The following is a 13,199-nucleotide window of genomic DNA, read 5'->3' as shown; positions in this document are numbered from 1 at the left end:
CGGCCACTACTCCATCACGTGACTCCTCCCTAATTCTGAAATACTTAATATAGAGCTTACAAAATTCAATGAAATAGATGCAAACAACTTATCTGTTATACTTGCATAGACTAGCTGCATAAATTATCCTGACAAAATAAAGATGCAAAATTCCAATAAAAGGACACAGAGCTATTTGGCAACTCAGTGCAGAAAACATTATAGTAGTTATCCTATTTTTAATGTTTCATTCACTTGTCCTTACTCCAAATGGCTTGAGAGTAAAAATAGGCTATCTGGTGTGTTTCTCAGAATGAAGTGGTGGCTGATAAAACACAAAATTTGGCTTTTCTGTGTATAAGGAAGTGGATACAAGTTATAGTTTAGAGTGTTATTATTCTTCCAATTCTTGCTGCAGTATTCTTTCATTCTTCATTGCTATCAGTTTAGCCCAGAGGTTCAGTTTCAGATCTCATATTTTATTCCTTCCCCAGGTCCCTTAATCCTACATTCTAAATTCACTCACATCTATCTCTACATTTCCCAATAAAACTCTATTCCTTACCTTCACATTCAGCACTTCACTGACTGTCTCTTTGGTCTCATTCTAAACATTGCCATCGTAAACATAACTAACCACGTTTTGTCCTTGATTAGGCCCAGTCCACTTGCTGAAATCAAATGTTTATTTTTCTCTCTTCTAAAGGATAAAAATTTAAAATTGGTCTCCTCTGACATAACCCCACCATGATTACCTCTCCATTTAATTGTAACCTGGCATCCATTTCAGCGTTGTCCAATGTTCTATCTTTCACCTTGTGATTCTTTCTTCCTCTACTCCACTGTTATCGACACTCTTAAATCTGGTCTTCCAGATTAACTGCACATCATCTTCCTATCACTAGTCTCTTTTAAAATATAAATATAAAACTTTTTTTGCTGATGTTTCATTACTCTTTTAATATTCCAGCTCTACTTTGTCGATTAAAGGTGATTGATAAAGCAAGTTGTTATTTCTGATCACCTGAAAAAATTTTTTCAAATATTTTTGAATTCTGTTGCTGTCTTGCTTTATCAAAACTTTTTCTGTAAATTAAATTGGCAGATCTTACTGATCACGAATGGAGGAAAATTTATTTTTCGGAGATCCAGTGCCATTAAGATTCAAAATATAAAGTTCAAATTTATTGTCTGAGTACATTCATGACATCACATACAGTCCTGAGATTATTTTTCCTGTGGGCCAAGCAGAATTTCTACTGATCAGTAGTACAAACTGTACTCGAGAAAGAGAGCTATACAAAAGATAGAAATGTAAACAAACTGTGCACACACAGATATAATAAATGTGCAAATGAGTCCTTAAATGAAGCTCTGATTGAGCTGTTGTTTAGAAATCAGCTGGTGGAGAGGTAGCAATTGTTCCTGGAAACTGGTTGTATGACTCTTGAGGCACCTATTCCTCTTTTGTGATGGCAGCAGGGAGAACAGAACATGTCCTGGATAGGGTGGATCCTTGATTGTCACTGTTCTCCATACGGATTGTCTCGAGGTGCACTACCTTTTGTGGGGCTTTTGCTCAGAGGTATTGGTGCCCTTCATACCAGGCTGTGATGCAGCCAGTCAGCTCTCTTTCCAGTTCACTTCTGTAGAAGTTTGCTAAGTTTTCCAGTATCATACTGAGCCTCGACAAACCCCTGAGGAAATGGAGGCATTGATGTGTTTTCTTCATGATGACATTAGTATGTTGTGTACAGGAGTCCGTGATGGTGACTCTCAGGAATTTAACAGACCTGATTCTTGAATAGACATAAAATGATGATCAAAGGTAATGCTGCAGAGGAAGAAAGTAAGATGTGATATCAGTCACCTTGGATCCCCTTACCACTGGACTAAATATTTGCTTTGTTAAACCTGTGTGCTGTCTGGTGTGCAATGACCATTCCATCTTAAAAGAGATCAGACAAAAGTTTCTTCCACTCAATGTTAACTTTGAGACTGGGAATGTAAGGACCCCAATGGACAGACCACTTCAATGATTGACCTGAAACATAAAATAATGTCCTTTGTTAACAGATGTTGCCTGACCAATTGAATATTTTGATCTATTTCCTTTTTCCCCAATACTGAGACCAGTGTTGATGATCAGAAACTTTTTTTTAATGGTACAGTTTAATTCACATGTGCTTCAAGAAGCAACCGATGGGTTACTTGATGTTCTCTATTTTGGTTTACATCCCATTTCCTCAAATTCTCTTTGCAAAATCACTTTCTATCTTATTTGACTATGTTTTTATTCAGTTGACTAGATATATGCTCTCTACTAAATCCTGACTGTTAATGCTCAGTACTTTGGGGTGCATTGTATTTCACTTGGTTTATTAATTAAGCTACTGCTGTTTTACTCCTTAATAGGTTATGAAGAATGCAGCATAAGTACCAACATTTGGCCATTTCTTTTTTGACATGATTGTAATTTTGATCTATTGCAAGAAAGGACTCATCTTGCATAGTGTCTGCTATTGTACTGATGCAAAAAAAAGACAAACAGAAACAGATCCCATAATCTGATTCATAGACGATGGATTTTACTCAGTGTCACAGTGTGAAATGAAGAATGAGAAAATGATCAGATCTAATTGAGTTGAAGTTCAGTAAAAGTCATTTATTTAAACAGTCACACACAGCTTTTGAAAGCCCTGTATGTTCCAAATGATGTCATCGCATTCTGATGCCACTCGGAACCTTCCAAACCGGTTTGATTAAGCCTTCACTGAGCCACTACATGGCTCCGCCCCCCCAGAACCAGTGATAGGAAGCTAAACATCTGGTGTCATTACTGTCGATTGCTTTTGGGCAGTCGTCCATGACTTCGTATTGGGGGTCAATTTTCCAAGCCGCTCCTGCAGTCTGCCTATGTCTTCTGTTGGTGGCACCTCCTGTATGGATGCCGTAGGTACAGACTCCCCAGGTACAATGAATGGGGCTCCATAAATCAACTCGGCTGATGAAGAGTTGAGATCCTCATTGGATGCCATTCTTATTCTCAGGAGGATCTGCTCAATCGGGATCCCTGGAAGCAGGCCATCATTGCAGCCTTCATGTGCCTATGGAACCACTCCACCAGGCCATTGAACCGCAGGTGGTAGAGCTACATTCACAGCAGTCGTGACAAAATGTCCCAGAGTGCTGAGGTAAACTGTGGGCCTCTGTCAGAGATGGCGTATGTGGGTAGGCCGAACCAAGATATTCAGGCAGAAATAAAAGCTCTGGCACATGAATCAGTCAATGAATCTAATGGGAAGCTGTTCAACTACATTGCTTCCATTCCAGACTAAGATCATTCCAAGATCATTGTTAAACAGGAAAGTCTCCAGGAGCTGGGGTTGTAGTGCAATACACAAAAATGCTGGAGAAACTCAGCAGTTCATGCCACATTTGTAGGAAGTAAATGCTTTGGGCCTGGGCCTTTTGTCAATAGGCCATTTCATGTCAGGCCTCTGCCCTGAGGCCAGCTACAGAAGCGGATGGAAAACTAAGAACTTGGCTTTCAGACAGCAGCCCTAAAAGGCTGCTCCAGCATCCCATTCATATCCAGAGGTACCTCGTAGTGCCCCCCCGGATCCGATGGAGGCGGGGCAACTGGTGCCATAGCGCCACCGTCGTACAAATGCAGTAGAGCAATGGGGATCTTCCCTACCCATAATCCCCCAGGCAGCTGGAACTGGGAAGATGCCCATTGCTCTACTGTGTTTTGGGCCGCAAAGTGCAGCCCCGAAGGCAGAAGCAACCTAGTGTAGCTGTCCCAGCCCGCACCGGCTGCCACTTGATGGCTCCCACTACCACGACAGCCCCCACTGACAGTTCCCGTTGCCCCAATGGTCCCAGCTGCCCTGCCGGCCCCCGCTGACAGCTCCTGCTGCCCTTCCACCCCTGTCTTGTAGGGAGAGGGATGAGTGGAGAGATGGGTTGATGGTATCATCATCCTGCCCCTCAAGAGCAGCTTAGCGCGGCTGTACATTCAGATCGATCATCAGAGTGCAGCGCTCCGCTGATTATCCCTCTCCACGAGGGGTTGGATTCTGCGGCTTGGAGACAGCCTCAGAACATTCTGAGAGATACGTAGTTATGCGTTTTGGTTGAGGTTCTCTGCCTTTACATTTGGGCTTTTGCCCTATCTGAAAGGACCTAATGGTTCAGGGCCGAAACATTGATTATCCTTTATTCCAAGATCAACGTTGCCTCTCTATACACTCTGAAGGTGAGCCAGATGTTGTTGCTGACTTGTTCTTTGAAGATAAGGGAATCTATCTGCCTTGACGTCTACAAATAAGAATCTTCCAGCAAGTTGGTCCCACTGCAGAACATCTCCACCTCTTGACGAAGATCCATAACAAGTCCCTGGAAAACATGGTCCACTCTCCACATCTAAGAATGCAACTCTCAATGAACTCGACCTTCGAGAAAAAGCACGTTTGAAGATCAAGATTGCACACAAAATTCATGATTGACGATCTGAATTACCTAAGGTAGCTACTTCAAATAACTGGATAAATACCTCCAATGTCAAATACTCCAAACACACTGGGGCGAGATGAACCAGTGACATTTTATAAATGACCAATTGTTAGTGTCAATATAGAGATGTTAATTTCGCCGCGTACACTTCTTGCATGCCTGATACCTGGCTCCCAAAACAATTCCATCATCCCCACGATCTATTATGGCATGAGAACACAATAGGGAGCGAGGAAACAAACTAACCATGGTCTTGGTGTCTCCTTTAAAGTGTGACATCCAGAGAAAACGGAGGGAATCCATTCAAAATGGCAAGAAGTATGGAAGATGGCTGTGAGAACATTACATTGTTTCACTGGGGGAAGTCCCCAAGGTCGCATCATCGCCCCACATTCCTCCTTGGGGCAGAGTCCCCTGCTCCCCTTCGGCCGGAGTGCCAGCCCTCAGAGCAACAGCGCCAAACGTGGCGACACAGTGACATGGTGCCCGCGGCTTAACGTCTGACGTCACTGGGCATGAACGCGGGGATTCGGTGGCGAAAGTGGGCGGCAGCCGTTTGCGTGCGAACGTCGTGCTTCGCGGAATGGAATGATATTATGGGATGTTGGACGGGGGGAGGAATGGCGATGGGCGCGTGATTTTGAACAAACGCTCGGTGTCCCGGTGAGCAGAGCTCAGTGAGAGGGTTGACGGACGGCGGCGCCAGGCCTGGGGCCTGCAGTCGGCATCAATATACAGCGTCCGACACCCTTCTGCCTCGCAGCGGCCTGATTGCGAACGCCGGTGAGTTGCTTGGCAGCGGCGCTTGTAATGCGGGTGTGTGTCTCCCGGTGAGTAAAGGGAGGGGAGAGGAGAGGCGGCGCCGTGAGTGGGGGGCACGGCGCCATCGTCAGCTCCCCGGCGCGGATCCTTTCATGTTGATGTTTGACAGCGTGTCTCGGTCCCGACTGATGCCATCCGTGCACGCTTGATCCAGGCGGCAGACGGCGTTCCTGCCCCGGGAATCACGGCTGAAGTCCCGGGCGGGAGTCGGTGTCTGCTCCAGGAGCCACCTCGAACCTTGGCGGAAGTCGGTGTCTCTGCTCTAGGAGCAACGCCTTCATCTCGAGATGGGATCCTGGGTTTCTTTAGTCCGGAGGCAACCCTTGATCCCTGGACGGGAACCGATGTCTCTCGTCCAATAAGCAGTCCCTTGATCTCCAGACGAGAGCTGGTGTCTTGTCACCTTGCTCCGGACAGGAGCCGGTGTTTCTACTTCGGGAACAGCCCGTTACAGTTTCTGTTCTCCAGACACTTGCTTCCATTACCCACGGTGTGGTCTTTTTCTTGTCTCCAGCATTTTGTTTTCTGATGACAAGTTATTTGGGTCATCTCCTTTCCCTGATGTTCTTTTTGTTTGAATTTCGTTTCCCGCCCCACCTCTCTCGACCCGTCCGGTTAAAAAAGTCGTCCTCGAATCGGGGCGGGGAAAGAGACCGTGCAAACTAAAAAAAATAGTGTGTAATTTTAACACGTTCGGAAACGTTTCTAATTCCTGGTTACCATTCTATTTCCCTTTGGCATGTCAGTGCAATGTTTTGCACTTTGTGATCAGATTTTATATTTAATAATGCAAATAGTTGAGGGATTCTGCCTGCAACTTGTGTCGGGTGATCCGTGGATCTGTTGCAATTCCAAGATTTCATGGAGTTTTGTCTTGGCTCCTGGCCGATGTCTAGAACTATCGATATCTCCCGGATAATCATCGAAAGCGGTGTATGCAGTCAACGTTATCCCTAATGTGCAGAGCCTTTTGTAGATTGTAGTTTTCTTTTCATGCTGACCATTTCCTCAGGCGCCAGCTATTTGATCTGGATGAAGAAATGTTTTTGTTGGTGTGTGTATGTTGGAGTCGCCAGAGCACATCTGTTGAGATTTTACTTGGAGCAGGTAGATTGTCGATTTGTAACTTTTCTGTGGGTGATCCTTGCGACAAATGCATCGAGCGTTGTTTTCGGGCTAAATTTGGGATGTGTGCATTTCCTGTTGAGTTTTTTTTTTCGCGGTTTTTTCGTATTATTTTGTGATCTCAGACATTCACAGGCCCTGCCTTTCTGTGGAAATGTGATGACGAGGTGAAAATGGCGGAGCTTTCGAAATGCTATCCCTGCCTAATAATACACTCGAGCCAAATCCAATAAGCTCGACCGGAGTTTCGGGTTTTTTTTCCCCACCAGCGAGCGCAAACATGAAATGAAACATTCTTCCTTTTATTTAATGCCTTCAGGCAAGCGAGTTTTAACTAGAGGCCTGCCGTTCAATTTTTGAGATAATTTGGAGAGACGAATGGTCAGTTTCAGCCTTGAGGTTACGTTTTAAGTTGTCTGACCGTCTAGTTGACCTGTTCCGAGATGAATGAGGAAAAGAAGGTGCATTCACTTAGGTGCGATATTTTTTTAAAGGGATAAGTAGCGGCAAATGGTCGTTTCTGTCTTCTCTAAGAATAACGAGCAGAAATCGTTAACGTCTGTTGCAAGAATGCGACCCTTTGATCTTTTCCCTGTCGTGCGGTCAATATTGGGCAACCTATTAAAGAGCGCTCCTCTCCCCTTAAATCTGAACCCATCTGTTCGACATCCTAATGTAGGTCCTGTATTTAAGTTCCGTTTCAGGCATGGACAATGACCTATCAAATATCTAACACCTCAGATATATATTAGACTTGAGCAACACCATTAATTTGTCAATCAAAACTTTCCAACACATTTGCTTAAAGCTGTTGCACATCTTAGTGAAAGTGTTGAGGAAGGAGTGAATTTTTGAGATGGTCTGTTAGCTGACCTTTCATGATTTCTAGTTTTTTCTATCTCTCGTGATTGGGAAGTTGTCATTCATTTATTAAACATGTGCTTTTTTTCTTCTCTGCTGGGGCTATTTCAGACCATGACGAATTTTAGAGGATTAAAATGTTATCTTTGCACCCACCATTTTTGGAACGATGCAAGCTATCAGGTCCAGAGGATTTTTTGGGGATACTGTTTTATTTATTTATTTTAAGACCATAAAGAGCTTATTGGACATTGGGTTCTCTTCATTTACTGTGAAATGGGCATTAATATTTTGCACCTGTCATTTCATTATTTGTCATAATTTCACCTGATTTTTTGGGTCCCTGATATTTTATTATTTTTGCTGTTGTTTGCTTTTGCTACCACTTTGTATTCCGCCTCTGATGAACATTAAGTTTATTGCTTTTGTAAATCATCCAATCTTCTGACCTCCTTCACAACACGAGAAACCTCTTCATCTTGCATTGAAGACTTTTTTGAAAATGTTATTTAAAAGAATAAAAATCATAGCCAAATATAAAATACAGTAATCAAATATTAATATCAAGTCCATTATACATGATGGTATTAAAAACCCATCCCCTTAACAAAGCCACAAGACAGAAATAAGAAAAAGAGAAAGAAAAGTAAGAAAAACAAGACAAACCTGGTTGCCAGAGGACACCTCTCACTCCATGGCTCTGACCATTTGTATCTTTTAATACTTCCAAGGAGGTTTTCAAAGTTTATGGAAAACATCTATAAATTCCTGCAAATTGGAAATACAGGTACCAAATTTTCAAAAATACATCATATTCTCAGATTATGTAATCTTCTCAAGAGGAACGCAGCTATGCATTTCTGCATTCCTTTGGTCCATACCTAAATGGGTGTCTGGTTTCCAAGTGACTGCTATACATTTTCTTACTACTGACAACACAATCTTTACAAATTCTTTTCGATATATAGATTTTTTTCAAATTTGGTTTTATCCCTTCAATATTATCTATTATTCCTGTAACCTAATCAAAAAATGTTGCCAAATTTATCCAAAAGGGTCTCACTTTAGAGCAGGACTGAGTAAAAAAAAAAAAAAAGTACCCATCTCCTGACCACATCTAAAACACTGGTCTGATATGTCTGATTTAAATCTGTTTAACTTCTGTGGCGAGAGATATAATTGATGTAAAAATTATAATGAACTAATCTGTATCTAGCATTTATAGTGTTTGTCATACTATCTCAACATAACTCTGTCCAATTTTGTCATCAATGTGATACAAGCCCAGAGGACCCCAAAACTTAGCAGCAGTAGATATTTGCCAAGACACATGATTAATTGAACAAAAGTTGCTTTTAATTATCTTTAAACATGAAGACAGAATCACACTCTAACTTATCACCATTGACTTAACTATCCTAACTTAACCCCCTTCTAATTCTAAGCACACGTGTATGTAATGTGTATGTAAGTTCAGAAAAGTTCTTTGCTTCACAGTCCAATCTCACTTCTCAATTCTCCAAGTTGACTGGTTCCAGCAATTCTTATACTGTGCACAGAATTTAACATTTATAAAGTTCACCAGGCTTTTGTGCATGAAAGGTAAATGGTTACTGCTCAGGAAGGTTCTTGTTGGTTTTCATAGAGATATTTGTTGTATGCTGGACACCCACAACTGATTCCTTTTTAATCAGCCACTTCAGTGTCTTGCCGAAGAAACCTGCCCCATCAGGATTTTCCAGATGATAACCTCTTACAGGTCACCACAGAGTTCTTTTTGTTCTTATTTCAAGTGAAATATTAGACAGCCAATCCTCTCCTCTTGCATGAACCACATTAGGGCTTTGACCAGGCTGAACTAAGCGCTCACAACCCATCTTCCAAATGGGGCTTTCCACAAGCTTGCCAGCTTGTCATGTTCGAGTCCCAGCTGCTGCTGCTGACTGTATCACTACAGAATCTCTCTCTCCCTTTCTCTCTCTCTCTCTGAGAGAATAGCCTGTTTGACTCTCTCTACTTGCAAAACTACATGACCCTCCTAGATTAGCAAGTTCCTCTCCAGACAGTCTGTGGCTCCGACAAGTTTTTTCATCTGTTGCCTTTTTGTAAACAACAATCCATTAGTGAAGTCTCTTGGGCCCTCTCCAAAACTTTTGAAAAGGCTCTGGGGGTGACATGTCTAGCATGAGCAGAGCTCCAGTATTTTAAATAAGTTCTGTTTATATGTGACCTACACTAAAAAACCTGCCCCAATTTATCTCCCAAAAACATATCTATGATCTGTCACATATGTTAATATTTAAATCCATCTTCCACATCGCTGTCTAGACCTATGGATTCCTTGTTTGGAGTACCCTTCTGCAATAAAATGAACATAACTGAAATAAGTTTCTTTATATGTCTGTTATGAATCAGCATTTCCATATCACCACATTTTGGTAATAACATTGACGGACCCAGTTTATCTTTTAAATAAGCCCTTCATTGATAATAACAAAAAAGTGCATTATTTTGTATCCCATATTTATTTTTAATTGTTCAAATGACATTAAATTTCTTCCTTCATAACAATCTTCTATATATCTAGTTCCTTCCTGAGACCAAATATTTAAAAATTGATTATCCATTGAAAATGAAATAAATCTGTTTTGTTTCAAAGGCATTTTGGAGAGCAACCCCCCCCCCCACCATTGTTTATCTTATTCATGACACAGTGGAACCTTGTTTTAACACGATGGTTCAAGTCCAACAATTGAATTCCGAAAAATAAAGGGTCGTGCTATATCGGTGTCACAAAAACAGTTTTTTAAAAAAAAATTAAAGAACAGATGTATAATTCCTGTATTTGCAATCGTCTTTTTAAAAATTTCTTACAATCATCATTTTATTTCTTAAAAAAGCAATTGAGTGTTCATTGCATGAATGCAGCATGTCATTGGCAGCGAGCAAAATCCAAAATGCTTCTGGGTTGGAAGATTTTTACATGATCCACATCTTGGGTCTCCAACCAATTTGGTTAGCCTCGAGGTATTCAATATCTTCAGATACTTGTGGGGGTGGGGGTGGAAGCTCTAACTCAAACTTCCATGTCACCTTATCTATTCTAAAGAAACTCTTGACATCTTACCCTTCCATAGAAACTTTCATGTATACTTTAACTTTTGGAAAAAAAACTTTTGTGGCAACATTATTGGCAATGTTCATTTTAACACAATTAATTCTACCTAATAATGTTATTGGTAATATCATCCACTTATTCAAATCTCCAATTTTCTTAAGTAAAGGTAAATAATTCAATTAATATAAATTATTTAATTTGTTATCTACCTGTGTTCCATTCATCAGCCATTTAAATTGGGTATCTTTTTGGCACTGAGTATAATCCCTCTCACACCTCTTCTATTTGAGGAATCAAACTGTAAAAAAAAATTAAATATTGTGCAAGCTCTCTGAATCTCTAAGATCCATTGTTCAGTTTGTACAACAGGGTTACCAGTAAAGTTCAGGTGTGCTCTCTATTCTAAATGACAATCCTAGTTTAAATGCATTATTCTCATTAATAGTGCATTTGCCAATCTGGGGAAAAAAGCTGTAATTTCACTTTCAAGAATTTATTGCCTTCTGCATCACATATTAATACTTTAGTGGTTGTTTATTAATTCTAAATTCAGATTGTGTTGAAGAGAATACTCAGATGCCATGGGAGCTAAGAAGGCACCAAAGCAGTCTAATTGGCCTGTGTGAGACCTTGATGGCTCTCAGTGGTGTAATCAAATTAGCTCCATTCCCCAGTTCTATCCCAAAAGCTTTGCATTTACATCATTCAAGTGCCTTATCCAATTTATTTTAAGTCCATGATGACATTTGTTTCCATAACTCCTGTCAACTGCAAGTTCCAGACCATGCTAAATAAGAAAAGCCTTCATCTTATTCAATTTCACCCTCCTCCCATTTCCCCACCCAACCTTTTTTTTTAAAGGGTAAAGCAGGTAAATTTGCAGTTTTCCAAGGATTCCATTTGTGATGCAAGTGAATTTTTGGAAATTCAAAGTCAAACATCAGCTATCTAACCACCTTTTAAGACATTGAGATAAGTATAGCAGGATTGAGAGCCACATTAACAATTTGCTTGATACCACTTTCTTGGTGATAATAAATTTCCCCCTCCCCACATACTAATTCATAATTACATATTTGATATGCTCTGTTATGGAGCTCAATTTAAAAAAAAAAGACTTTAATTCATATGCCATCTCCTGTTTTTTTTAATTCTCTGAATTTGCTTTCCATGGGACCAACACTATCATTTAGAACTATAGAACATTACAGCACAGAAATAAGTTCCTTTGGCCCTTCTAGTCTGTGCCAAACCATTTTTTTGCTTAGTCCCACTGACCTGCACCCAGTCCATATCCCTCCATACCTTTTCCGTCTATATACCTGTCCAAATTCTTCTTAAATGTTAAAATTGAGCCTGCATTCACCACTTCAGCTGGCAGCTCGTTCCACACTCACCACTCTGTGTGAAGAAGTTCCCCCTCGCCCCCCCCCCCCAAATTTTTCCCCTTTCACCCTTAACCCATGTCTTCTGATTTGCATCTCATCTACCCTCAGTGGAAAAAAGCTTTGTCTATCTCCCCCATAATTTTAAATACCTCTATCAAATCTCTTCTTATTCTTCTACACTCCAGGGAATAAAGTCCTAACCTCTAACTTTTTCCTGTACTTATTCCTCTTGTCCTGGCAACATCCTAGTAAATCTCTGCATTCTTTCTATCTTATTGATGTCTTTCCTGTTGTTAGGTGAGCAAAACTACAGACAATATTCCAAATTTGGCCTCACCAATGTCTGAAACAACTTTCTCCTAACATTTCAATTCATTACTTTGATTTATGAAGGCCATTGTGCCAAAAGCACTCTTTACAACCCTATCCACCTGAGACACCACTTTCAGGGAATTATGTATCTGTATTCCCAGATCCCTCTGTTCTACCACACTCCTTAGTGCCTTACCATTTACCATGTATATTCTTTCTTGGTTTGTCCTTCCAAAATGCAACACCTCACACTTGTATGCATTAAATAGCATCTGCCATTTTTCAGCTCATTTTCCCAGCTGGCCCAAATCCTCTGGCACCTTGAAAACCTTCTTTACTGTCCACAACACTTCCAATATTAGTGTCATCTTCAAAATGCAATTAAGCACATTATCATCTAAATCATAGATACAGATAACAAACCACATTGGGCCCAACACTGATCCTTGAGGCACACCACTAGTCAGCAGACCTCCAGTCTGAGAAGCAATCATCTACCACTACTCTCTAGCTTCTCCCATTCAGCCATTGTTGATTCCATTTCACTACTTCACCATGAGTACCTAGTGTCTGAATCTTCCTGACTAACCTCCCATATGGGACCTTGTCAAAGTCCTTGCTAAAGTCCACGTGGACACCATCTGCAGCCTTTCCTCCATCAACTTTCCTGGTAACCAACTCAAAAAACTTATTAGATCAGTTAAACACAACCTAATACACATAAAGCAAAGCTGACTATCCCTGATAGTCAGGGATAGGAACAACCAAGGTGGTGCTCAGTAAATACCCACGATTAGTGCCCACTCCTTAACAATATGCATTGCCATGTCAGCGGTGTGCCACTGCAGCTGGCTGTGTCAGCCCTATACTAGGATAGCAGTAAACTTGGCCCGGACCGCAGTCACCAGGTGTTCCCACGATGGTGCCATTATCGACCCAATTGTCTGCTGGTCTGACAGACTGCCCAGGGCGCTTGGTTCTCAAGTAGAGAGAAGGGAATTGGGAGCCCCCTTGTCTCCCAACTGAAGCAGCAGCATGGCTAAGTGTTCGCCTGGCTGCTGGTGGTGTTAATTCCA

The 13,199-nt window shown here is 41.3% G+C and overlaps 2 protein-coding genes across 8 annotated transcripts in view; one reads left to right on the top strand and one right to left on the bottom strand.

The window, feature by feature from the left end:
* cops4 (COP9 constitutive photomorphogenic homolog subunit 4 (Arabidopsis)) overlaps nt 1-4,977 on the bottom strand; it is a 103,095-nt gene extending 98,118 nt beyond the window's left edge. The window contains exon 1 of one of the 3 annotated variants that reach the window (XR_011353847.1): nt 4,744-4,977. Coding sequence is in view for 2 of the 3 variants with exons in the window: in XM_069925466.1 (XP_069781567.1) it covers nt 4,744-4,880 (137 nt within the window). In the remaining variant the exon portion in view is untranslated. The remainder of the gene's footprint in view (nt 1-4,743) is intronic. The other 2 variants (XM_069925466.1, XM_069925467.1) reach the window with 2 other exon arrangements.
* Nucleotides 4,978-5,036: 59 nt separating this feature from the next.
* Nucleotides 5,037-13,199, top strand: part of lin54 (lin-54 DREAM MuvB core complex component) — a 113,696-nt gene continuing 105,533 nt past the window's right edge. For 4 of the 5 annotated variants that reach the window (XM_069925449.1, XM_069925450.1, XM_069925451.1 and 1 more), the window contains exon 1: nt 5,038-5,280. The gene's annotated coding sequence lies outside the window, so the exon portion shown is untranslated. Of the gene's footprint in view, nt 5,281-13,199 lie in introns of all 5 variants that reach the window. The other variant, XM_069925452.1, reaches the window with a different exon arrangement.

This window comes from Narcine bancroftii, chromosome 3 (genome assembly GCF_036971445.1).
Source record: "Narcine bancroftii isolate sNarBan1 chromosome 3, sNarBan1.hap1, whole genome shotgun sequence".
In the NCBI taxonomy this organism is placed as follows: Eukaryota; Metazoa; Chordata; class Chondrichthyes; order Torpediniformes; family Narcinidae; genus Narcine; species Narcine bancroftii.
This window is presented reverse-complemented; position numbering and strand designations above follow the sequence as displayed.